General features: G+C 44.5%; 1 protein-coding gene across 1 annotated transcript; it reads left to right on the top strand.

Annotated features, from left to right (window-relative positions):
• Window positions 1-662: 662 nt before the first annotated feature.
• scdb (stearoyl-CoA desaturase b) lies at window positions 663-23,268 on the top strand. Its single transcript, XM_080215872.1, has 5 exons — window positions 663-1,193; window positions 2,072-2,202; window positions 6,858-7,063; window positions 11,512-11,744; window positions 20,029-23,268. The coding sequence occupies exons 1-5, from the start codon at window positions 977-979 to the stop codon at window positions 20,226-20,228; spliced, it is 987 nt and encodes a 328-aa protein (XP_080071998.1). The 5' UTR covers window positions 663-976; the 3' UTR covers window positions 20,229-23,268.
• Window positions 23,269-25,125: the final 1,857 nt, after the last annotated feature.

Here is a 25,125-nt window from a genome sequence, read left to right on the forward strand (position 1 = left end):
TGTGCCAAAAGGTAAATGTGTTTTTTTTTTAACCATTAAAAAATCCCCTCTACTAACGAGGAGGTTGCTGAGGCGTTGATTCCGACTGCAATTTATTACCTATGAAACCAACTCTCCAAAAAATCCAGACAATTTTAAAACGTGTCTGATTCGGGATACAATAAATGTAGCAAAAACAAAAAAAGTATCAAGTTAAAACAATAACCATGGCTGAGAAAAAAATGAGGTTTTATTTTAATCGCATGATATGTTAGGGAAGAATAAAGAAACTTCTTGGGGGGCGAAAAAAACTTAAAATGGCAAGTAAACGGTGAATTGGTGAGCGCTAGGACCTGCAGGAAATCCTGGCACAATGACCTACATTTCCTTGGGTTACTGCAGGCCATTGACTTCTCTTCTTAAGGTACAGTAATGAGATGTTTAACTTGCCTGGAAGAGGAGTGGGGGCGAAGGGAACGCAGAAGGGGGGAATGTAGCAATGAGTGAAATTACGCCCTCCCAGAGTCAAATATGTTGTATTTTCTCTTTCTGGGCTGAAGCCAATGGATTCAAAAGAAATAGCAAGACATGGGTTGAAACTCAATTTATTCCATCCTCCATTTCTTGCCAGGATTGCGTTGCGCATATATTAGAAGTGTAATTGCATGTGTGAGAGTGTTGCAAGTCTAACATGCCACCAATGTAGAACCAATCAGGGCTGGGGCGTGGTGGTACCAAACCTAGCATGACCAATGAATGCAATGCAGTTCTGTCTTCCGAAAAGTAACAACCCAGCTGCTTTATTGATCATCTGCTATATTTTCCCCACTTGTTTGCCCCCTTCGTCCTCATCCTCCGCCAAGCAAGAGAGCACTGCAGGTCACCAACGTGGTTTTTTCTTTAAAGGGGTGGGCTGAAGAGAAGAGCTGAAAGATTTTGCAGCTTTTTTTTAGTGTGTCTGTGTGTGTGTATATGTATGTCCTGATCTCTCTGCAACATGACCAACGCCAGTACCGAACCCGCCACCTTGCCGGAATTCGTGGATGACCGGCCGGTGGATGATTCCTTCGACACCAGCTACAAGGAAAAGCAAGGGGCCAAGCCGCCCATGAGGCTGGTCTGGCGGAATATCATACTGATGAGTGCTCTGCATCTCGCCGCCCTCTACTCTCTTGTCCTGTTACCTTTCGTTAAACCTCTAACCTGGCTGTGGGGTAAGATCGCCTCCTCTTCTTCCCTCCTGTTAATAACTTGCCCTTAATTTATAGACAAATGCAAAAATGTGTATTTTCTTTCCCAACCCCTTTCCCTTTAATAAATGTAACATATTACTATATGCAATTGTACGTTGTTCAATAAATAACTGCAGTTTCGGAAGAAATTGCATTTTTTTAAAAGGGGGAGCTCAAATTAATGCGACTGCAATTTTAGCTGCTTTTAAAATGAACCATTTTAATTCGACTCTCTTTAAAGAAATGCAATTTTAACTCCCCTTCCAAAATAAAAATTACATTTTCTCTTTAACTCCATTTTTAAATGCAATTGCAATTGTAACTCTCTTCCACTCCTTGTTTTTAAAAAAATGCAGTCGCTTTTTCCCCTTGTTTAAAACAAAAACACTTTTTTCCCTTTTTAACTCCTTTTTTCTCATTTGGTTCCCTTGTTTAAAATAAACGCAATTTGTATTTTTTTTTACTTTCCACCCAAGGCCCTATGATGATGCAGCAACATTAGCTATTAGTTTTTTAAATTAAGCGAAAAGAAATGCAGAGATAGCCCTTCAAAATTCAACGTGAATGTAATGGGAAGTGTGTCAGAGATGCAGCTGGATTTTGTTTCAGTTTGATCTCTGTACAGCTTTCTCAATGGCGCACGCTTTCCATATTTTGCTGCGTATTTTGAGAGCCTTCGCAATGTGTCTTTTGTTCTTCCTCTTAAAGGGGATGAAAATGGGCTGCCGAGACAAAATGGTTGCATGTTTGGACGAGGGTTGCGTTTCTGGTTCTTTCTCTCTCTTTTCCGCCCCCACCCCCCCGCCTTTTAAATCAGTAATAAAAGGAAATGTAACTTTGTGTTTTTAATTCCTATGCAGCCTGCGTTTGCTTCTTGCTTAGTGCCCTTGGGGTGACAGCTGGAGCGCACCGACTATGGAGTCATCGGTCATACACAGCCACTACACCCCTCAGAGTGTTCCTAGCCATTGCAAACTCAATGGCTTTTCAGGTAATCATCTCCGGGGATGTGGCCTGTTCTGCTTTGTAGAATGCAGACGTGACGGGGAGCGGGGGGTGGTGTGAAAACGGGAACAATCTCTACTAGCTAATCTTTTGGGGTAGAGGCATGTAAACCACCCCCCCCCCCCCCCAAAAAAAAGAAAAGGGTGGCGGTGAGAAACCGCCCCACTCCCTCCGTAGTTAATTCCTGTAGCCAAAACACCCTGGACACTGCAGGCTGTGTGATGAAAGCTTTTAGTTACAAATGAAACGTTTCATTCCCTGTTTATGCTGTTTTTTTCAGTAGATACTGCCCTCCTTAAAATAGTGTTAGATAATATATAACTGCAAACTCGTGCATGCGTTCACTGGCACACACACCTACAGAGCATTAACTTCCCATACGTCTGACACATGCAGACTTCGGTGGTAAATATTCCGTCATTTATGTTAGCAGTAGCTTCCACTCCTATAGTAGTGCCTTGATTTCTAAAGTGCCTCACAATTCGCTTTCAAATCCCTCTGTGCATTGGAAGCAGTTCAAAGAAGGTATACTGGACCAAGTCCCTTTTCAAAATTGGGCAGCATGGTGTCAGTGGCTAGCACCGTTGCCTTGCAGTTCCAGGGACTGGGGTTTAATTCCTGGCTTTGGTCACTGTTGGTGCAAGTTTGCACATTCTCCTTGTCTGTGTGGGTTTCCTCCCACAGACCGAAAGACATGCTGGTTAGATGCATTGGCTATGCTAAATTCTTCCTTCGTGTACTTGAATAGAGACCAGAGTGTGGTAATTGGGAGATTTTCACAGTAACTTCACTGCAGTGGTCATGCACGCCTACTTATGACACACAAATAAATTTTTAAGGACATGGCTTCAATTCTGGCTTCAGGTCTGCGTGAAGTTTGCACACCTGAAAGAACCTCCCCCTCCCCGTGTAGGTTAGATTGATTGGCCATGCTCAATTGCCCTTTAGTCAAGCACTAGCAGGGTAAATACATGGGGTTACTGGGAATATGGTGGTATTGTTGTCAGTACAGGCTCAATAGGTAGAATTGCCCTCTTCTGCACTGTAGGGATTCTGTGAAGACCTGGATTGGGCAGGTTTGCATTGAGGAAAGGTTGGGTATCTTGGCTTGTATCTGCTGGACTTTAGCTGGACCAGGCTTGAGGGGCTGATAGCCTACTGCTACTCCTTGTTCATTTGTTCACTCTATTACTTCCTGTAGCCCTTTCAGGTCTGTGTATCTCTGATCCTGACCACTCAAGGTGGCATGGGTTAGCACTGCTGCCACTGTGCCAGGGAGCTGAGTCTAATTCCAGCCTTGGGCCATTATCTGTATGGTATCTGCATGAGTTTCCTCTGGCTTCCTCCCAGAGTCCGGAAGATGCGCTGGTTAGATGCATTGGCCGTGCTAAATTCTGCATACCTGAACCGTGCCGGAGTGTGGTGACTAGGGATTTTCACAGCAACTTCATTGCAGTGTTAATGTAAACCTACTTTTGACACTAATAAATAAACTTTAAAACTTTGTACACCTTCCATTTTCTTTGCTCTACAGTCCCAAAGTTTTGGAATTGCCTCTAAGTGGCACCTTTAAAAACCTCTTTTTCCCCAAGCATATGCGTCCACCAGTTTTTGTTTTAATATCTTGTGTGACTTGCTGGCAAACTTTGCTTCTGTATGGTATCCCTTGGGACTTGGCAATATTTTAAACGTTCTACATGAATGCAAATTCTATATCCATTGTGGTGGTGTTAAGATGCTCGTGCACCTTAGCAAAAGTGCTGTCGGATGGGGAAACCATCAGCACTTCCTTTTTTCAAACTGGGCCCTGCATTCTTTGAGAGCAGATCATTGTCTGATTGGTCTGCAGCCCAAAACTGCGAAATATGTTTTCAACTTTTCCAGAACTGTTCAGGCGGTGCTAATCTGACATCCTGTGTCAGATCAACAGGATGCATGTGACTGGTAGCCCTTGTCCATTTAAAATGGTGCCCTCATTTCACATCTAATGTCCTAGTCTGGTATAGTGTGTGTGGGCATATGTGACTTTTGCATGCAGATGGCCTCCCTCTGCCTGACACATCAACTTGAGGCTTTTCCTTGACTGACCCACTGAACCTTTTCACTTTTTTTTCACTGTTTCCTAACAATGGTACAGTCTGTGCAATAATGTAACAGTTCCCCTGTGAAGTGTACACAAGAGTATGTACTGTCTAAGCCTTGGACATGGTGTTCTGTTATAAGACACAATACAGTTGCCTGATATAGACAGACCAGGGCCCTGCCTCTTGTACAGTGCCTTCTATTGTGTCCTGTATGATTTGATTGTGGTACTATAACCTAGCGACAAAAGGTACGGCATATCATAGAATCCACAGAGCGCAGGAGGAGGCCACTGAGCCTATACCAACAGCAATCCCACCCAGGCCCTTTCCTGCTAGTTCCCCTGACACTAAGGGGCAATTTAGCATAGCCAATCCACCTAACCCATACTACTTTGGACTGAGAGAGGAAACAGGAGCACATGGAGGAAACCCATGCAGACACAGGGAGAATGTGCAAACTCCATGCAATGACCCAAGCCAGGGATCGAACTGGTGTGTAAAATCTATGCAAGCTATTGTACATTTGTGAAAAGGCCCCTATATGTTTATAAATTTTAATACAACCACAGTGGTATTATATCTAATGTATTTTGTAGTCTGTTATATTCTATTAAATGGAATCTACAGGAAAACTGATGCAGAATGACCCCCATACTATCGACCAGTGTAACCTTGTGCCTGAATTAAGTCAAAACTTTTGCAGACTCAATTAATGGGTTTGAGTGCATGTCAGAAACCTAATAGATAGGAGCAGTAGTAGGCCATTTGACCCTTCAAGCCTGCTCCACCATTCAACATGATCATGGCTAGTCCTCCAACTCAATACCATACTCGCATGCTCAGCCATATCCCTTGACACCTAGAAATCCTTCTGTTGCCTTTCATGTATTCAGCAACTTGGCCTCCACAGTGTTTTGTGGTAGAGAATTCCACAGGTTCACCATCCTCTTGAGTGGAAAAAAAACTTTTCCTCATCTGTCCTAGATGGCCTACTCCACATCATGAAACTGTGATCCCTTGTTCTTGATGCCAATTAATCAATGTACATCGGGGCTTACTGATCTTAGCAGATCTAAGTGTACTGTATGAGGAGATCTTCCTCTGAGATGCAAGAGCATTAAAAACATCCCTTTTCAAACCAACAAGCCCACAAAATTCAAATGGGACAATCCAAAGAAAAGCACATTCTAATAGAATTGATTTGTGTGAATATTGCTGGCCCAAATGCCAGTGCGTGGGATTTTTATTTTAATTTGTTTTTTTAAACATGTGGGCATTGTTGGCAACATTCATTGCCCATCCCTATCTGCCCTCCATTTCAGAAGATATTTGAGTCAAGCACATTGCTGTGGATCTGGAGTCTCATGTAGGCCAGACCAAGGAAGGTTAGCAGATTACCTTCCCCAAAGGACATTTTTGAACCAGATGGGTTTTTCTGACAATGGTTTTGATTCCAGATGTTATTGAATTCAAATTTCACCATCTGCCATGGTGGGCATTACCCTGGGTTTCTAGATTGCTAGTCCAGAGACAATTCCGCTACCTCCCTTAAGATACTGTACATAACTATAGATTTTGGGGCTAATTGGAGCCAGTGTGTGCCTGACCTTGAAGTATTTCAACAAATACTCTGTGTATCCACACTGCACTAATGTCACTTGGGCAGCCTGCCCATTTCAAAGTTGGCATTGTCTGTTAATATATCAGATCAACTTTCTTCTTGAATGGAGAAGGCTCATTCCATATGCAAGACTATTACAGGTACCCGAGCATGCGCACTCTTATCCCATCTATCTTAGTTTCTGGAACTGTGACGTAATGCCACCTGACTAAGGCCTAAGCTAAAGCTCTAGAGATATGAGTTCAGATCCCAACATGGCAGCTAATGGAATTTAAATTCAATTAACTAATCTGAAATATAAAAGTTAGTCTTGGTGATGGTGACTGTGAAATTAGCATCAATTGTAAAAGTCCATCTCGTTCACTAACATCCTTTTAAGGAAGGAAATCTGCCATTCTTACCCAGTCTGGCCTACATGTGACTCCAGCCATGCAGCCAAGTCTGAAAATGCTGGAAAATCTCAGCCGGTTTGACAGCATTTGTGAGGAGAGAATAGAGCTAATGTTTCAAATCTGGATGACTTTTCATCAGAGCCCATGCCAATTGGTGAACGCTTTAACTGCCTTTGAAATGGCCCTAGCAAGCCACTTGGTTCAAGGGCAATTGGGGATGGGCAACAAATGCTGGCCTTGCCAGTGATGCCCACACCCATTAAAGAATAAGCTGGAAAAAACTCAGCCCTCAGTGCTGAACGGGTGCTTTTTGACATGAACCACAGCATTCAACATAAAATTGTTACAAGCATTAAAATCTAATGTGCTACCTGTTTGTCCCTTTCCCTACCAGTTGGGAAGAATGATGCACTATGGGTGGGAATGGTAGCAGGAATGATGAGTGCAGTGTGACTGGGAAGAGCAAGGAGCGGAGACAGCCCCAGCACTAAGGTTGCAGTTAGTAACAATGTGTAACTTTCCCTCCCTGTTCTCTTATTTTTAGAATCATATTTATGAATGGGCTCGTGACCATCGTGTGCATCACAAGTTCTCTGAAACAGATGCTGACCCTCACAACGCCACCCGTGGTTTTTTCTTTTCGCACGTTGGGTGGCTGATGGTGCGGAAGCATCCAGATGTGATTGAGAAGGGGAGCAAGCTGGACCTCAGTGACCTGAAGGCAGACCCCGTTGTCATGTTTCAGAAAAAGTGAGTATACCTATTATTATTAGAGTCGGCTCAATGCCAGAGTACAAGCCTGGCCCTGATTGTGAAAAGGGTCCTCTGAAATGGGTCTTGTCAAGGCCCAGTTCCCCAAGTGAAGCAGGAGTCTTGGACACTCCTTCCTGTAGCAGACAAGTTAACATGGCAGCCCCAAGTTAACCATTGACTTAGTGAACAATGTGTTCCATTCTTTGGTCATGGGATTAACTTTTGAGGACTGAGTAGCCAGCCAGTTCAACAGAGATTAGATACTAACCTGTGCTGTTAATTGACCTTAGAACCATAGAATTCCTGCAGTGCAGAAAATAGGTCACTCAGCCCATCATGAAAGAGCATCCCACCAGGCCAGTTCTCCAGTGTATTTATTATGGCCAATCCACCTAACCTACACAACTTAGGAGTGCAGAAGGAAACCAGAGCACCTGGGGGAAAACTCGTGCAGACACGGAGAGAATGTGTCAACACCACAGTCAGTCACCCAATGCCAGAATTGAACCTGGGTCCCTGGTGCTGTGAGGCAGCAATGCTTAGCACTGTGCTGCCCTCAGCCAGTGAAGTGGGTGACCTCTATCCCCAGGTGAGGGACAGTTGTTCAGTGACTGCTCCTGGGAAGGTATTGACAAACAGGAACATGTCTCCATGGGCACATGACCTTTCCACCTTTGGTATCTAGATCCATGCACAAAGAGTTGGTGAGGCAGGTGCTGAAGTTACTGGGCCATCTTGTAATGGTAGTGAGCACTTTTGGAAAAGAGAATCTTCATTTACGTAGCACCTTCCGGAGGGCTTTGCAGCTAATCACGTGCTTGTGAAGTTTGCTCACCTTGGAATGTAAAATTAGGCAAAAAATGGCAAATAATTTGCAAACAGTGGTGAGGTAATAGCTGAATTTTATTTTTTAGTGATATGGGGTGAGGGCATGTGTTTTCAAAGCAGACAGAGAAAGAGAGTGGTGGGTAAGTGGAAAAATTAGACTCGTTTATTGCAAAATGACCCCGCTTTGCTCTGTCAGTCTTTTGTCTGCTCTTAGGTACTTTGAGTCCATCTTTGTCATGAATGAGTCATGGGATGGCTTTTATTTAATCCCAGTATGTGGGTTAAGTTGATCGGCTGTGCTAGATACGTGGGTTCTGGGGATAGGGGCTCAGTGGGATTGTTGGGGCAGGCTGGGCCAAATGGACCAAATGCACTGTAGGCATTCTATGATTAGGAGTGGAGAGTGAAAGTACTGTGTTTGCTGACTGCAGCGTAACATTTTGCCTGTTGTACCTTCCCAAATGCGCTCCATCCAAGTGGAGATTGAAAGTAAAGCTTAACTTGCTGCAGCCCAATTGGGTATAGAATTAAGACCAGAGTGAAATTCTTTCTACAATCTGCCATCAGAGGTTGGGTTGCAGTACACCTTTTTAATGTTTTTTATCCATTTCCAATGCTCTTGGTGCACTTTTGAAGGGTGCCACTCCTCATCAAGCGTGACTGACCAGGAGTGTCTCCTGCTCTTACCACCAGCCATTGGTGTTTGAAAGGATCTACAGGTTGACACTCAACCTGTTCGACCGCATTATGAATGCACCTTCCTTGGCCATCAAGTCCTGGGGTGGAACTCTAACCTGGAGCTTCTGGCTCGGAGGCGGGGATACTAACCCACTGAACCACAAGACTTCCCCTATATACTGTACCATCAACTCCTCCCAAATGATGTTAGATGCTTGTTGAAGGTTGGGTTAACTGCATGACTTTTTTTTTAGAAAGTGCCTTCATTCTACGCATCTAAACATATTCTGGTTTCCTTTCATTTGATTTAATATTGAGCAATGATCTTTCTATTCTCTTCCTTTTAAAGTCTAGTGGAGTTTGAATTGAATGCCCAGTAGGCCTCCCTCTGTGACTCGGTCAAACATTCCTGGGTCGTGGATAGGACAGATATAAAGTTTGCCCTGGCAGTGTTGTCTCCATTTCCTCAGAGCTGTGGGCATCTCCCTGATATCAGTGGCTTTTTGTGACAGTATTTTGGTGTCTGGGTGAAATGACCAAAGCAGGCAGTTTAGATAGGAGTGTGCCCATTATGAAGTGCTTGACCATGTAGATGGCAATGACCTTTATCACCTTCGTTTGAGTTGGATTTAAACTCCAGCTGTGAATGTGAAACAGAGCTCTTGTTTTCTGCAGATGACCAGTTGGTGTAATCTCCTATTGGCCCGGAAGATGGCATCGACCTCTCCAAGCCAGAAAACGCTTCAGATTTTTGCACAGTCTCTCTATACTTGTGCTGTGCGCCCAGAAGGCGCTGTTAGTGGATTAAAATGAGCTACTTTAGTTGCAGAGGTGTAACAAAGGTTTTGCTCGGCCAGAGCTGATACTGCCTGGCTGGTGGTAGGGTTTGAAGGGGAGGAGAGGAGGAAAAGCCAGAGAAACCCTTCAACTCTTGCCTGGTGGAAAATGAGTTCAGCTGAGTTTAAAAAAATTGAGGTGGCTGATTGGAATGGCAGCCACCTTTCCCTACTCAATCTTTCCCAGAGATTTCTGGGCTTGTGGAGCTCAAGCCTCAGCAATTCATTGCAACCTGCCCCTTGCACCTCCCAGGTGCATGTTGACTAAGCCCAGCCTTTGAAATGTTGTAGGGCACTTGGCTAACCATGGTGATGTAGTTATGCCAGCTAATGGATGGTCCCAGTGCCTTCAGAGGATTATTTTTGTGTGCAGGAGGATACTCCCCCACTGTTCCTTCCACCACCATCCACACTTTTTTTAAATCAGGCTCCATCCACTTGCTGGTCAGGTTTTGATTGCAGGGCTTAAGGTCAAGGGACTTGGATCTGCACGAACTCTTGGCCTCCCTCTGAATCTGAAATGTTAAAATATTCTTGAATCACAATCTAGCCTCACAGATTGCATTGTGCTAATGATCAGCATATCTATTTTGTAGCTTTTAGTTTGGGGATAAAAATAGCAACCAGAACATGGGAGGAACCCCTGCTCTTATTTTGAAATAATGCCCAAGGAACACTTTGTGCTCACCTTGAGGGTAGATGGGGCCATGGCTTATTGTTTGATCTGAACTACAGCACGTCCCACAGCGCAGCACTCCCTCAGTCCCAGAAATGAAGTGTCAAGTTCTGTGCTCGCATTTCTGGAATGGGACTTTAACCTACCAACTTCTGGTTCAGAGGTGAGAGTGCTACGCACTGGACTACAAGGATATGTGACAATAGATGACAAGCGATGGGGGTGGAGATATTAGTGATTCTGTTGGGTTTGTACATTCTGCTCATTTGGATATGAAGAACAAAAGGTATGCGACAGGGTAAACTGAAACAGACTGTTGCAGAGTGGAGGATGAGGGTAGGCAAAACAGAATAGAGCAGCCTACTTGATTTTGGCCCATTCACCACCTTCACCATTCCACTGAAGCATACTGGTGACAGTACACCACCTACAAGATGCACTGCAGCAACTCATCATGGCTCCTTAGATATGAGTGCTACCATTCAGAAGGACAAGGGCAGCAGTAGCATGGGACCACCATCACCTGAACGTTCCCCTTCAAGAGATCCTGTCCTAACTTGGAATATGGGGAGGTGATGGCCTAGTGGTATTATCACTGGAGTATTAATCCAGAAAATCAGTTAATGTTCTTGGGACCTGGGTTTGAATTCTGCCACAGCAGATGGTGGAACTTGAATTGAATAAAAAAGAAAATCTGAAATTAAGAACCTGCTGATGACCATGAAACTATTGTTGTAAAAAACCATTTGGTTTGCTAATGTCGTTTAGGGAGGGAAATCTGCCATCCTTACCTTGACTCCAGACCCACAGCAATGTGGTTGATTCTCAACTGCCTTCCATGAGCAACTTGGGATGGGCAATAAATGCTGGCCAGCCAGTGAGCCCATGTCCCATGAATGAGTTTTATAAAAACAATATTACGAACCTTCACTGTCACTAGGTCAAAATCCTGGAACTCCCTCCCTAACTCCATGGTATGTGTACCCACACCACATACAGTGCAATGAGCTCAAGAAGGCAGCTCACTGCCACCCTCAAGGACAGGCAACAAATGCTGGCCTAGCCAGTGATGCCCACTAGAATTAAAAAAAGCAGTTAAAGTTATGGAATTCATTCCCAAGATTAGTGGGTTAGGCCACAACATTCCAGACTAAATGGGTAAAGAATCTATGGGAACAGTGTGGGTAAACATGAAGAGAGCTATTTTCCTACAGAGACGAATACCAACATGGACCAGTTGAGTCGAAAGGCCTGGTTCTGTTGTAAACAGTAATTGTGAATCAAGTATGGCCCTTTGGTTGATTAGGCAGGGATTGAACTTGCAGAAGCCTGATGTGTGCCCTTGACTGTAGCATTGCTGACTGGCTGGGATCTATGACTCTCTTGTTCTTTCTTTCTAATGGGTACCTTTCCCCTCTTTCCTGCAGGCACTACAAGCTTTCTGTATTGTTGATGTGCTTCTTCATCCCCACGGTCGTGCCCTGGTATTTCTGGGATGAGTCGCTGTGGCATTCTTACTTTGTTGCTGCCATTTTGCGATACACATTGGTGTTAAATGCCACCTGGCTGGTGAACAGCGCTGCCCACATGTTTGGGAATCGGCCCTATGACCGTTGGATTAACCCCCGTGAGAATCGATTTGTCGCTTTTGGAGCAATAGGTGAGAGCCTGGATTTATTTATTTGTGTTTACATCCTAGCGTGTGTGTTGCCTTTTTCCAAGCAACTTGTTTATGATCAGGCAGTTGTTTGGAGGCACTCTCGTCCCTGGAGTTCAAACACTAGTTTCAAGCCTCACATCAGAGACTTGAGCAAGCCATCTAGCTAACACTCTTGGATATGGTGGCACAAAGGTTAGCACTGCTGCCTCACAGCACCAGGGACCCAGATTTGAGTCCCAGCTTAGGTCACTTTGTGTGGAGTCTGCACATTCTCCTCATGTCAGCATGGGTTTCCTCCCACAGTCCAAAAGACATACTAGTTGGGTGCATCGATCGTGCTAAATTTCCCTTGGTGTACCCAAACAGGTGCTGGACTGTGGCGACTGGGGGATTTTCATGGTAACTTAATTGTTGTGTTGATGTAAGCCTACTTGTGACACTAATAAATAAACTTTTTTGAGGAAATGCTGCAGTCAGAGATGCCAACCTTTGGATGGTATGTGCAGAGGTGGTGACATAGTGACCCAGGGTAATGCTCTGGGGACCCAGGTTCAAATCCCACCATGTAGATGGTGAAATTTTTAATTCAATAAAAATCTGGAATTAAAAGTCTAAATGAAGATTGTGAAACCATTGTCAATTGTCATAAGAACCCATCTGGGTCACTAATGTCCTTTTAAGGAAGGAAATCTGCCATCCTTGTCTGGTCGACATGTGACTCAGAGCCACAGCAATGTGGTTGACTCTCAACTGCCCTCTGAAATGGCTGATTAAGCCACTCAGTTCAAGGGGCTATCAGGGTTGGGCAACAAATGCTGGTCCAGCCAGGGACATCACATTGACTGAGGGACCATCTGCCATCTCTGCCGGGTGTGTAAAATCCCATGGTATTATTTGAAGAATAGGAGGTATTGGAATCATTGCTGTTTGTGGGGTTGTGCTGTGTGCAAATTTTGCTGCTGCATTTCTTGCATTACGGTGACTACACTTCAAAAACTACTTCATTGGTTGTAAAGTGCTTTGGGATGTCTGATTGTAAAAGATGTTATATAAATGCAAGTCATGTCTGACATCTGGTCCTTCCCAGAGTATGGGATACTCGCCTTTTAGGCGCAGAATACAACAGCAGAGAGCTAGGCCACAAATGGAGTATCGCATGCCGTTTATAGGAAGGATGTAATTGCATTGGAGACAGTGTAGAGATTTACCAGGATGCTGCCTGGGCTGGAGACTGAGCTATGAGGAAAGATTGGATAGACTGAGGCTGTTTTCCTTTCAGCAGAAGTTTAGAAGGCACCTGTTGGGTGTAAGAATGAGGGGCATAGATAGGAAGGCACTTTTTTCATTAGTGGAAGGATCAATAACCAGACTTGGGGAAGAGGTAGAAAGCCAAGGGGGATTGAGAAACATTTTCACCCAGAGGTGGTGGAAGACTGGAACTCACTGCCTGAAAGGGTGGGTGAGTTAGAAACACTCATGACATTGAAGAAGTATTTAGACATTCACTGCTGTAACCTCCAGGGCTATGGGATTAGTGTAGTGACCCTCTAGCATGGACACTGGGCTGAATAGCCTCCTGTGCTGTAAATGTCAATGAATTGAGGATGCAGTGCCTGTGTTTCCAGCTTTAATCCAAGCTTTTCCAACACTTTGTAAATCTATTTTAGCTTTCAGTGGCAGTTCAGATTTGGTTGCATAGCTGATATTCTTTGGAACCCACAGCAAGACTTCCATTTACATGGAGTGATAGCAGACAGAAAATGATCCACAGAAGGATGTGTTAGGAGAGCCAGGTTTTTAAGGAGCACCTCAGGAGGCAAAGGGTGGAGATGAGAGGAAGTTTGAGGTTGGGGCCCAGCAGCTGAATGCATGGCTGGCAATAGTTGAAGTGGAGAAGGTTTGAGGATCTTCAAGCTGACGGGGACGTGATGGGGTAAACGGGACTTGGGGTGAATTGAGATGTGGGCAGCAACATGTTAAGTGAGCATGGGTTTCTGGATGGTGCAAGGTAGGAAGCTGGCCAAGAAAGTGGCATAGCAGTGAACAACTTCCACGTTGATTCTGACAGGCTTACCCAGCCTGCACTCCTCCTGCTTCAGGCCCCTCTGCAGTATCCGAGTGGCTTGACAGCACTGTTTAGCCAAAACCTGCTGCCGCCACCCCCCAACTCCTGTCTCTGGCATTGTAGCCAAGGTTAAAGGTTTGGCGTTCTCTTACAAAATAAGAAACTAAATACTGTGGATGCTGGAGGTCTGAAATACACACAGGAACCAACTTGGCTGGTCTGGCAGCATTTGCGGAGAGTGAAACAGAGTTAGTGTTTCACCACCCTACCTGTCAGAGCTATTGACTTGAAAGGTTAACTCTTTCTTTCTCCACACATGCTGCCACCAAGAGTTTCTGGAATTTTCTGCAGATTCAGGGTGTTGATGAAAATCATCGTGGCAGTTGTTTGTGTTCCCACTAACTTAGATCTGGGGAGAAGCCACTCGCACTTCACTGCTGTGAGGTATCAGTAATGTGAGGACTCTTTTTTGAAAAAGAGAAAAATGGATCATCGTCCTTCCCTGTCTCTCTGTAAACACTTGCTGCTACACCCGTGTGAATCCCCTTGGGGAACGTAAGTAAATATTCTCCTAGGCCCCAAGGTAACCCAGCAAACTTTGAGAATATTCATCTCTCGTATCTTAATTCTGACTTCAGCCTCCACTTGAATGAACCAATGTTTCTCTGCCCCACACCCACATGTAGAATCCCTGCAGTGCAGAATGAGGCCATTAGGCCCATTTGAGCCTGCATCAACTGGCTGACAGTATTGTACCTTGGCCCTATCCCCATAACCCCACACATTTACCATGGCCAATCTGCTTAACCTACGCATCTTTGGATACTAAGGGGCAGTATAGCATGGCCAATCCTAACCTGCATATCTTTGGACTGTGGGAAGAAACCAGAGCACTTGGAGGTAACGCGCACAGACAAGGGGAGAATGTGCAAACTCCATATAGACAGGTTCAATTCTGGCCTCGTGCTAACAATTGCTGCCCCCAATCCAAGAGCTCTTGTACTCATGGCCAGGAACAAAATACAAGTTGTTTTTTTCTGTTTCAAGAAAACCACTTGCAAATTAAATGTTACATAGATGTAGATGCCCTTCCACCACAAGGGATGGGAACTTAAAGCAGGGAGTAGACCATTTGGCCCTTTGAGCCTGCTCCACCATCCAACTAGATTGTGGCTCATTTGCCAACCTCGCACTATTTTCCTGCATTATGCCCATATCCCTTGATGTCTTTAGTACCAAAAAAAACTGTCTTGAATTTGCTGAACGATTGAGGCACCACAATCTCTGGGGCAAAGAATTCCAAATATTCATATGGTGTACATACACCCAGTGTTGGGGAGGGAGTTACAGGATTTTGACCCTGTGATAGTGAAGGAATGAACAATATGTTTCCATGGTGAGTGGCTTGCAGGGGAACCTCCAGGTGGTGGCATGCCCATGTGCCTGCTGTCCCTGTCCTGCTAGATGGTCCTGAGCTTGGAAAGTGCTGTCGAAGGAGCCTTGGTGGGCTCCTGCAGTGCATCTTGCGGATGGTACACACAGTTGCCACTATGCATGTGTCTGTGGTAGAAGGAGTGAATGTTTGTGGGAGGGTTGCCAGTCAAGTGGGTGGCTTTTTCCTGGATGGTGTTTAAGGTACTTGGAGAGTATTCTATCGCACTCCTAACTTGTGCCTTGTGGATGGTGGGAGGTTTTAGGGAGCTTTGCACAACAGAGAAGATTCCTCCTCTCGGTCTTAAATGACCTGCTCCTTATTCTGAGTGTATCCCCTGCCTCTAGGTAACCGCCTGCCCTATTCTCCCCTCCCCCACCAAAAACCAGGGCAAACATATTCCTGCATCTATTTGTGTGCTTCAATGAGATCATCTCTCACTTGTTTTAGGCTCTAGAGAAATACAGGTCCAGTCTTGATCTCTGCTTGCAGAACAGTAACAACTTGCATGTAAACTTCAAAGTAATAGTACAATGTTCTTGAATGATCCTGGAAATGAAAAGCTTGACAAATAAGGAGTGTTTGAGGATTCTGGGTCTGTACTCAGTAGAGTTTAGAAGGATGAGGGGGGATCTCATTGAAACTTGCAAAATATTGAAAAGCCTGGATAGAGTGGACGTAAGGGAAGGTACTCCCATTAGTGGAAGAGATTAGAATCTGAGGGCACAGCCTCAGTTAAGGATCAAACCTTTAGAACAAAGATGAGGAATTTCTTCAGTTACAGGGTGGTAAATCTGTAGAATTCATTGCCACGGAAGGCTGTGGAGGCTAGATCATTGTGTTTAAGACAGAGATAGGTTCTTGATTGGTAATGGGATTAAAAGTTACGAGGAAAAGGCAGGAGAATGGGGTGGAGAAACTTATCAGCCATGATTGAATGGTGGAGGAGACTTGATGGGCTGAATGGCCTAATTCTGCTCCTTTAATCTTGTGATCCTATTCCAAAGTGCTTCACAGGAATGTAATTTAATACAAAGCCACGTTGAGATGTGGGCAAGTGAGACAAATGCTGGTTAAGACATTAGAGGTGGTTGCTAAGGAGGGACCTCTGGAGTCTGGGACTTGGGCAGCTGATGACCAGTGAGTGCAGCAATCGAAGTGAAGAGTGCCCAAAAGGCCAGAACTGGAAGGTTGTAGGACTGGATTTGTTTATCGAGTAAACGTTTTTAAGTGTCCAATGATGCAAACAGTAATTGATGGCCTCGTTGATAAGGCACATAATCCTTCTTGCAGTTAATAACCCAGCCTAAATATTTGAATTGAGAAATTATTAACCAGGGGCCCATTAACCATGGGTTTCAATTGACTGCACCTCAAGGTTAGGCCAGCCCTGAGCCATTTTCAGTTATTTACCCTTCAATTAGCTGAATCTTGTTTTTGATGCATATAATATAGAGGCTTTGAGTTCAGACGTAACAGACAGGATTTTATAAGGAGTGGGGGAAGCTGTTGCCTGAAAAATTTAAAATGTAATTCACTAATGAGAGTACAAACACTAGTGCCTTGGTATTGCCTTGGATAATGGAGACCTTCAATAGCAAGCCCCTTGTACTGAGGTTATTAATCGTGTCTGGAATACTGGGGCCAATAGTATAGACGAGCTGTTGGCAAAAAAACTACTTAATTCACTCAAAGGATGCTGGCTAGGCCCAACGTTCATTGCCCATCCCTAATAGCAGTTGAGAAGCTGATGGTGACTGCAGCACTTAAGGCAGCAGTTCAATGTGGTATATGTACACCAACAATGCTATTGGAGAGTAAGTTCCAGTGACAGCGAAAGAACAACGATATATTGCTAAAACAGGATGGTGAATGGCTTAGAGGGGAACCTCTAAGTGGTGGCGTTTCCATGTGTCTGCTGCCCTTGTCCTTCTAGAATGTAGGGGTTGTGGGTTTGAAAAGTACTGCTTAAGAAGTCTTGGTTGAGTTGCTGCAGTGCGTCTTACAGATGGTACACACAGCCACCACGGTGGTGGAGGGTGTGTGTGTTTTTGGATGGGTGTATTAAATTCTCCCTCCGATTTAGTTGTTTTCTTTCAGAGTATCCGGTTCCACCAACGATTGCATCTCGTTGAAATAATCTGTTTGGCCTGTTGTTGATTGCTAGAGAAAGAGGAAGAATGTGTTCACTCACTACTCTTCATTTCCCTTTTTATTACTGAATCTGAGAGAGCAGGCTTGTTCCAATATTGTGCTCATTGGTAGAGCGTGCAGTTAGTTTAAGGTTCAGTTGCTGATCATGATGATTTCTGTTGGTTTTTCTCTTTTATGCAAGTGACTTCTAACATTTCTGGTTCAGCTATTTTTAAACCATGCAGTACCAACGGGGTGCTATACTATCTTGGGTGCCATTTTTCAAATGAAATGTTGAACTGAGGCCAGGGAGGTAGACCTAAAAGATCCATTGGTGGCTTTGAAGAAAAGCACAAGACTCTCCACCTTGCCCCACTGTCCTGATCAATAGTTATACCTTGATCAATCTCAATTAATCTGGGTATTCTTGCATTGTAACTTGTGCAAATCTGTGACCACAATTTCAACATTACAACTGATCATAATTGAAAAACTATAGGGACTTGACTATTGAGCACTTTGGGACAACATGAGGTTGTGAAAGGTACTTTAAATATTATCAAATCTTGTCTTATGTCTAGAGCTTGGAATCAGTTTCTCAAACCAGGTCTCAAGACCACACAAAATACAAACTGGGATAGGCCAATCGGCCTGCTCAGCCATTTAATAAGATCATGGCTGATCAATTGCTCAGTAAGTCCACTTCCCTTCCCAATCTCTTGTAACCCTTAATTCCTCGACCGATTTTAAAAACTTATTGATCTCAGGCCTTGGAAATGTTCAAGTATTCTGCCTCCACAGCTTCCTGGGGCGAAAAAAAAATTAGTAACCCGAAAGCTGGTGAGTTTACTATCAAATAAATCGGTTAGTCTGAAACCTGGTGTTGTCAGACTTTTTACTGCGTTTACCCCAGTCCAACGCCGGCATATCCACATCGTGAAAAAATTACGAAGATTCGCCCCTCTTTGAGAGAAGAAATTCCTCCTCAAATCTGTCTTAAATGAAGCACCCCCTTTTTATTCTGCGAATGTGTCTGGTCCCACACTCTCCCATGAATGGAAACATCCTCCCAATGCTTACCCTGTTTAACACTGCCTCCCTGCCCCCACCACCCCCAGTCTTGTACATTTCAATATCTTTTGAACTCCAAGGAGTACAGACCCAGCCTGTTTAATTTTTCCTCATATGGTGGTCCCTCCATACCCAGGATCATCCCAGTAAACCTCACATGTACAGCCTCCAATGATGATGCATTTTTCCCTTAAATAAGGGGACCAAAACTGTGCACAATATTCTAAATGTGGCCTTACCAATACCTTGGACAGTTGCAGGCTCTTTGAAATAAAGGCAGCATTCCATCTGCTTTTCCGATTAATCTTCTGGACCTGTGTGCCAGCCTTCTGGCTTTCATGAACAAGGATCCCCCAAGTCCCATTGTGCCACAGCTTTCTGCAGTCTCTCTCCATTTAATAACAATCCACCTTCATTTTTTTTTTCCTTCCCAAATGAACAATCTCTCATTTTCCCACATTGAATTCCATTTGCCAATGACTTGGCCTAATCTTGGGGTCTATGTAAATGTAAAGCTCTCTTTGCAACAAACTGCATTTAATTTAGAATCATTTACTTGCATTTAAATGAAGCATTTTGCAGTAGCATTATCAGATCATTTGACACTGATGTTTCTGTCAATCTGCCTTGGGCCTCTATATGCATGTGTGTCCATCTAGTCAATTGAGGGGCAGAGATGGAGCGTGCTGGATGGATGACTTCTGGTGCTTGGGGCCTACACAGTAAGAAGTCTCTCAACACCAAGTTAAAGTCCAACAAGTTTTTGTAGCAAACGCCATTAAACCTGTTGGACTTTAACCTGGTGTTGTGAGACTTCTTACTGTGTTTACCCCAACGCTAGCATCTCCACACCTTGGGGCCTAGGCAGTTGAAGGCACAGCTAACAATGGTGGGACTGAAAAGTCAGACAGAGGGCCAGAATAAGAGTGCTGACATCTCAAGGGTGGTAGGGCTGGAGGCAGCTTAGATCTGGTGAGGTGAGGCCACATAAAGGTTTGTAACTGAGGATGAGAATTTTAAACATTGAGGTTACTGGTATAGGGGCCAATTGGCACAAGGGCAATGGGTGAATGAGAACTGTTGTAGGTCAGCCAGGCACATGGTGGCAGTGGTTAGCAATGCCAGGAACTGGTTCAATTCCAGTCTCTGGTGTCTGTATGGAGTCTGCACAGTCTCCCCATCTGAGTGGGTTTCCTCCAGGTGCTCTGGTTTCCCCCACAGTCCAAAGATGTGTGGGTTAGATTGACCATGATAAATTGCCCCTTAGTCAGGGGATTAGCTAGGTTAAATATGTAGGGTTGTCGGGGGGATTAGCAGGGTTATGGGGATGGGGCCTGGCTGGGATCGTTGAAAGTACACACTCGATGGGCCAAATGGCCTCCCGAACAGTAGGGATTCTGATTCTTTGATTAGATATGTTCAAGTCTATGAAGGGTGCAACGTGGGAGGTCAACGAAGAGGAGGGTTGGAATAGTCAGTTCCAGAGCTAATTTGGAGACCTGAGCGTTGATCTGTTTTGAACTTGGTGTAAATCATGTTATGCTTAAATGGCTTGACCAGTTTCTCACCTTGCCTTGCTGCAGGAGAAGGGTTCCACAACTACCACCACACGTTCCCGTATGACTATTCGACTAGTGAGTACGGCTGGAGAGGGAACATCACCACCTGCTTCATCGACGCGGTGTGTTGGCTCGGACTGGCCAGTAACTGTAAGAGGGTGTCCAAGGAAGCCATCTTGGCCCGCAGAAGGCGAACAGGCGACGGGAGCATCCGGAGTGGCTGAACCCGCTCGAGTGAGCAGACTGTCGAGTCACTGACGCACCCCTAAAATGCCAAAGACACGACCGGTCACACACAGGCAATTTTTGTCAACAGCTAAAACAATTTTTTTCTTTAAGGTGGAATTTTTTTTTAATTTTCAGATTAATAAGTCTCATCTGATCGTGTCCCAGATAAACTGATGAAAAGACTTGAGAATAGTTGGGACAGCTTTTAATTCTAACAATTGTGCTTCATTGTTGACAGTAGAGGCAGTTCTTCCTGAATTTTGGAATCCAATTCTTGCTGAATGGTAATCTTTGGGGCCACTTTGTGTAAAAGACCCTTTGTTGTTTTTTTTTGGTTTTTACCAGAGCTGTTTTAGTACCAGTGTTAAGTGTTCTGAATTCATGAAGTCACTTCCCCCACCCCAAAGATTCCTTACACCAGTAAAGATTCCACCTTAAAACAATTCCATCTTAACTTTTGCCACAGCCACATGTTGGAGACTCACAACACACACACACACACACACACACACACACACACACACACACACGTATACATGCACACACATACAACCCCACAGTCTAGGCCGAGGGAAGTGCTTTCTGCAGGTATTTGGTGCTTTGTGGCATACCTGGCAAGCAGAAATGATTTGATTCAACCAAGACTGAGGGAGGGTGGGGGTAGGCCACTCTTGATGGTGGCTGTTGGGAGGAAAGGGTTAACTGGCTGCCTGTTGCACATTTTCAGTTACACAGGTTGGGGGACAGCAGCCGCACAGTATACCATATGCCCATTTGCCTTCCGAAGACTTAACAAGCTGACAGATTTTGAAAAATTTGCCTCAGTAAACCTTGCTCCCGAGAACGGCAGCCATGTGCCTTTTTCCTCGGTGCTGGAGCGTTCTAGCAGGGGGAGGGGGGGCTGCAGTAGCAGTCACCCCACCCCCCCCACCACTTCTGAAAAGCCACAGCCTCCATCCATTCCTAAGTGCTGACCAGTAATGTTCTATAATTCTCTTCTACCAACAAGCAAAGATGCCCATTGAGCAGTTTTTGCGCAGTGAGATTAAGTTACCTGTTTCCTGCCCCCACCCTCTGCCTTCTCCACCCCTCACCCAAGTAACAACTCTTAATATAACTGAAAATCAGAGACTAGCCTCCTGTTTCTCAATGGGGGAGGGGTGAATCAACCATTGGCACACATTGTGCCTCTAATATTATCTGAGATTACATGAAAGCACTTTCAGCTCAAGAACACACCAGCACCAAACAAATCCTTGTTTCCAATATTCCAATGGATCTGCCCAGCCTTTCCATGGGTTGGCCTATGGAATTTTCCTGGTATTGGCATTTTAGATGGTTGGAACTGTACCCCCGTGAAGTTTGCGTTTCGGGAAAAACTCAGTTTTTTTGGCCTTTCAATTTGTGTTTTGTTGTACGGTATGATGTTGTATTGTGACTAAATGTTCATGTGCTTCAATAATCATGCTGCAAATAAATAGTAATATAATTAAAACACTACAAAGAGAAAAAAACTACCAGACTGGCCCTAGTAACTTGGCTTGTCCAAAAGCCAAATTGCCATGCTACCCTGCTCCAGCAACAAAACCAAATGGGGCCATGACCCCTCCCCCATCCCACATGAACTCTTGTTGTTTCTGTATACAGCTCAGAGCTCCAAACGCCACAGGTCAGCTTTCTGTCTGGAAGAAATATCTGGAGTAGGGTGGTGTTCCTTTGATATTTGAACTCCTCTACAGTAACCCAACAATGTAGATCTCACCACCAAGGTGGCAAATTCTGTTGGTCCCCTTCATACTATGGATTTGAACAGGTCTCCAGCACTTTGAATGCTTGGCTGGTTACACTAAATCAAACTCCCTCAACAACACTGACCAGTTAATGCCAGTAGTTTGATCTGAGGACATATTTGGAACTCATTGGGCGTGTTTTCAATTTCACGAGGCATGATTTCCCCCATTATTTCCCTTCCACTACCATGTAGCCTACAAGACAATTCTTGGTTCTAGTTTGGACTACTTGGGCCTCAACTTGACTGTAGCATGTGGGTCAGGGTCATTGTTGTAGGCCCATCCTTGCTCGTGAAACCTGCTAGCCCTATTTAGTCGCAATGGAATCATTTGTTACGTGCATGCTTAATTAACTTTGGACTATGAATTTGGGGGAGATTAAAGTCCCCAGATGGTTACTTGCCAGTTGCCAGTAATGGTGGTGAGATGTGCCATTCTTGTTCTATCACCAGTTCTAATTTAAAGAAATACTTTCACTTTTTTGCCTTCTCTCTCCCTCTCCTCCTTCCTCTGCCTGACTTACTTTTGCCCTTGCCCCTGCCCCCCACCACAAAGAAGGGAATTGTGTTAGAGACACAGCAACAGACATGCCTTTGCTGCCTCCAGCCTTTATCCAAGCCAAGATGGTGGGTCAGGCAAGCTATTCAAATATGGTAGAACCCCAGCCAGGCCTGACTTCTCAATCATCCACCACTTCCTCTATCCTTGTCTGATAGACTCACTTAACCCAGAACTTGATTGCCCACGTTCCACAGGCTGCCCACATGGTATCACCTTGACTCCAGAAAGAATCATTTCCACATCACAGAATCTGTATCTGTGATCATAGCAATACACTGTTCACTGACATGGTTCACAGCAAGTTTCAGACTGCTGTGTGTGTGTTTGTATACAGATCCTTGATGCACCTGTACTATTGTCCCTTGTCACCTATTTAACAGGCACTGGCCCGTTCTCATTGCTCCTAATGTTCAGATCTCCAAGTGTATGGGTGTGTGAAATTGGTTCTAATAAGTTGTGGTATGTCAGAATATTTGGGTGGGGACTAGGAGTGAAAGCACACACTACTCTTTGCTCCTGTGTCTCTCTGGAAAGGGTGCAGTGTCTGCCAGCACCAAGGCTCTGTGGAGACTGGGGTGTGTGGCTGACCCCTTAGAGTCACTTTTTTTGATTGTTTTAAGTTTCCTTTGGAATTCAGTTTATTTTGATGTGGTGTCCCTTTCTGGATAAAGTGGCATTTTTCCCCCTCCATCTGATAATTTGATTCATTTCAGTTAACCAAAGTAAGCCCTGATCAATCTCTGCACTATACAGGATGGGGTCTGATGATAATTGTCCTCTTTAGGTAAAACAAAACAACTTTGTTTTTATTTGGATTGACTCAAAATATGTGGGTTAGGTTGATTGGCCAATGCAAAATTGACCCTAGTGTCAGGGGAATTAGTAGGGTAAATATGTGGGGTTATGGGAATAGGGCCTAGGTGGGATACAGATTCAATGGGCTGAATGGCCTCCTTCTGTACTGTAGGAATTCTATGACTCAGATCAGGCTACTCTTATGGGCTTTGTTGAGCCTTTGATCTCCTATAAAACCTGAGCATATGTATAAATCAGAAAGGAGACAGGATAGCTGTTGGACTTCAGAATGGTGCAGCTGCAGTTTTTTGTAGTCTTGAGTGCTGCACCTTGGAGCACTGCCATCCTTTGTAGATAGGTAGCAGGAATAATTGTGCCAAATCTTGTCAGTGAGCCAACAACTTTCACTTTCAGGTGCTGGTGACCTCATGAGCTTCTCTATTTTAATATGCAACATAATTTGTATAAATGCCTGAGGAAGGAATGGTTCTTGCTCAAGTCATCTTAGCTATTCTACTGGTATCTTCAGAATGTGATCCCAGCAGCAAATTACAAACATTTTCATGCAAAGAGTTGGCTCCAGCAAGGAGTTTAGGATATTTTGAGGAATTGTACTGTTGTCAGCAATTTCTGGCAAAAAGCATTATAATGTTGGCTGATGAATGGGGAAGGGTCCATCATTTTGAGAGCGGTTTCCATATCTAGGATGTAGCTTCTGTGGCACATCTTGCTGCAGGATGGCAGTGGACATGTCAGAATGGGCTCCATTACCAGCCCTTCTGGACAGTGCAGTAGAGAGCGCTTTTGGGGGTCTGGTGGAGAACTGTGAAGGAGCTTTGGAGAGTCTGGTGTTTCCCTCAAAAGTAGTTGGCAGCCACAGCACTCTGACCAATTCCCGAGAAGCGAAAGAAAGGCCAGACTTGTCTTTTGGACCAGTCTGTAACGTAAGGGGTGGCGGTGGATGGTTGTTCTATGGGTCACAGTCGTAGAATTCCTGCATTGCAGAAGAGGCCATTCAGCCCATGAAGTCTACATTGATTTTCTGACAGGGTACCTTTGCCAGGCTCTAACACCTGCCCTTTCCCTATAATCCACATATTTCTCATGGTCAATCCAACTAACCTGCACATCTTTGGGCAGTAAAAAGGCAATTTAACATGGCCAATCCACCTGATCTGCACATCTTTTAACCTGTATGTACCTATGATCCTGATTCTCACATTGCACCTGCAGCATGAAAAGGGCAACAATGTGCATCCATTGCCCTCTCCTAACACCTTACAACTTAGTCCTGGGAAATGTTTCAAAATGAAATCCCATCTTGTTGTTAAAGTAATTCCAGCGTTCCCATTTCCTGCTGAGGAACTGGAGTACTGAGCTCAGTTGGTGAGCAGGACCTTGATTTTTACATGGAATTTATGTTTGAGATGTCATTCGCCCCAATTGGTCAATATCAATGTTTATGCTCCACATGTACAATTGCATCTCACCAGATCAACATATCCACTTTTTTTCCCCCTGAAATGCATAAAGTTAGCCTTGCCTTGTTCTTTTTCACGGACTAGATTCAATCTCAGTTCCAATGGTACAGTGATGCCTAGGCCATCACTTTCACTGACCACCTGTCTCAGTCACTGGTCCATCCTGTTTTAGGCCTGGGATTTTGAAGTGCTTTCTTCAGAATTATTAATGGTATGATTGGCAGCTCCTGATCTATATGTCCATGTAACCCCTTCTTCAGACAAAT

Source organism: Carcharhinus amblyrhynchos, chromosome 31 (assembly GCF_965287045.1).
Source record: "Carcharhinus amblyrhynchos chromosome 31, sCarAmb.v2.hapA, whole genome shotgun sequence".
Lineage (NCBI taxonomy): Eukaryota > Metazoa > Chordata > Chondrichthyes > Carcharhiniformes > Carcharhinidae > Carcharhinus > Carcharhinus amblyrhynchos.

What these genes read in the sequence shown, in the direction of transcription:
- scdb (XM_080215872.1), top strand. Translation starts at nt 977, where the DNA reads ATGACCAACGCCAGTACCGAACCCGCCACCTTGCCGGAATTCGTGGAT. An exon ending in CAAACTCAATGGCTTTTCAG is followed by an intron (nt 2,203 to 6,857) that starts GTAATCATCTCC and finishes TCTTATTTTTAG; the next exon opens with AATCATATTTATGAATGGGC. An exon ending in TGTCGCTTTTGGAGCAATAG is followed by an intron (nt 11,745 to 20,028) that starts GTGAGAGCCTGG and finishes GCCTTGCTGCAG; the next exon opens with GAGAAGGGTTCCACAACTAC.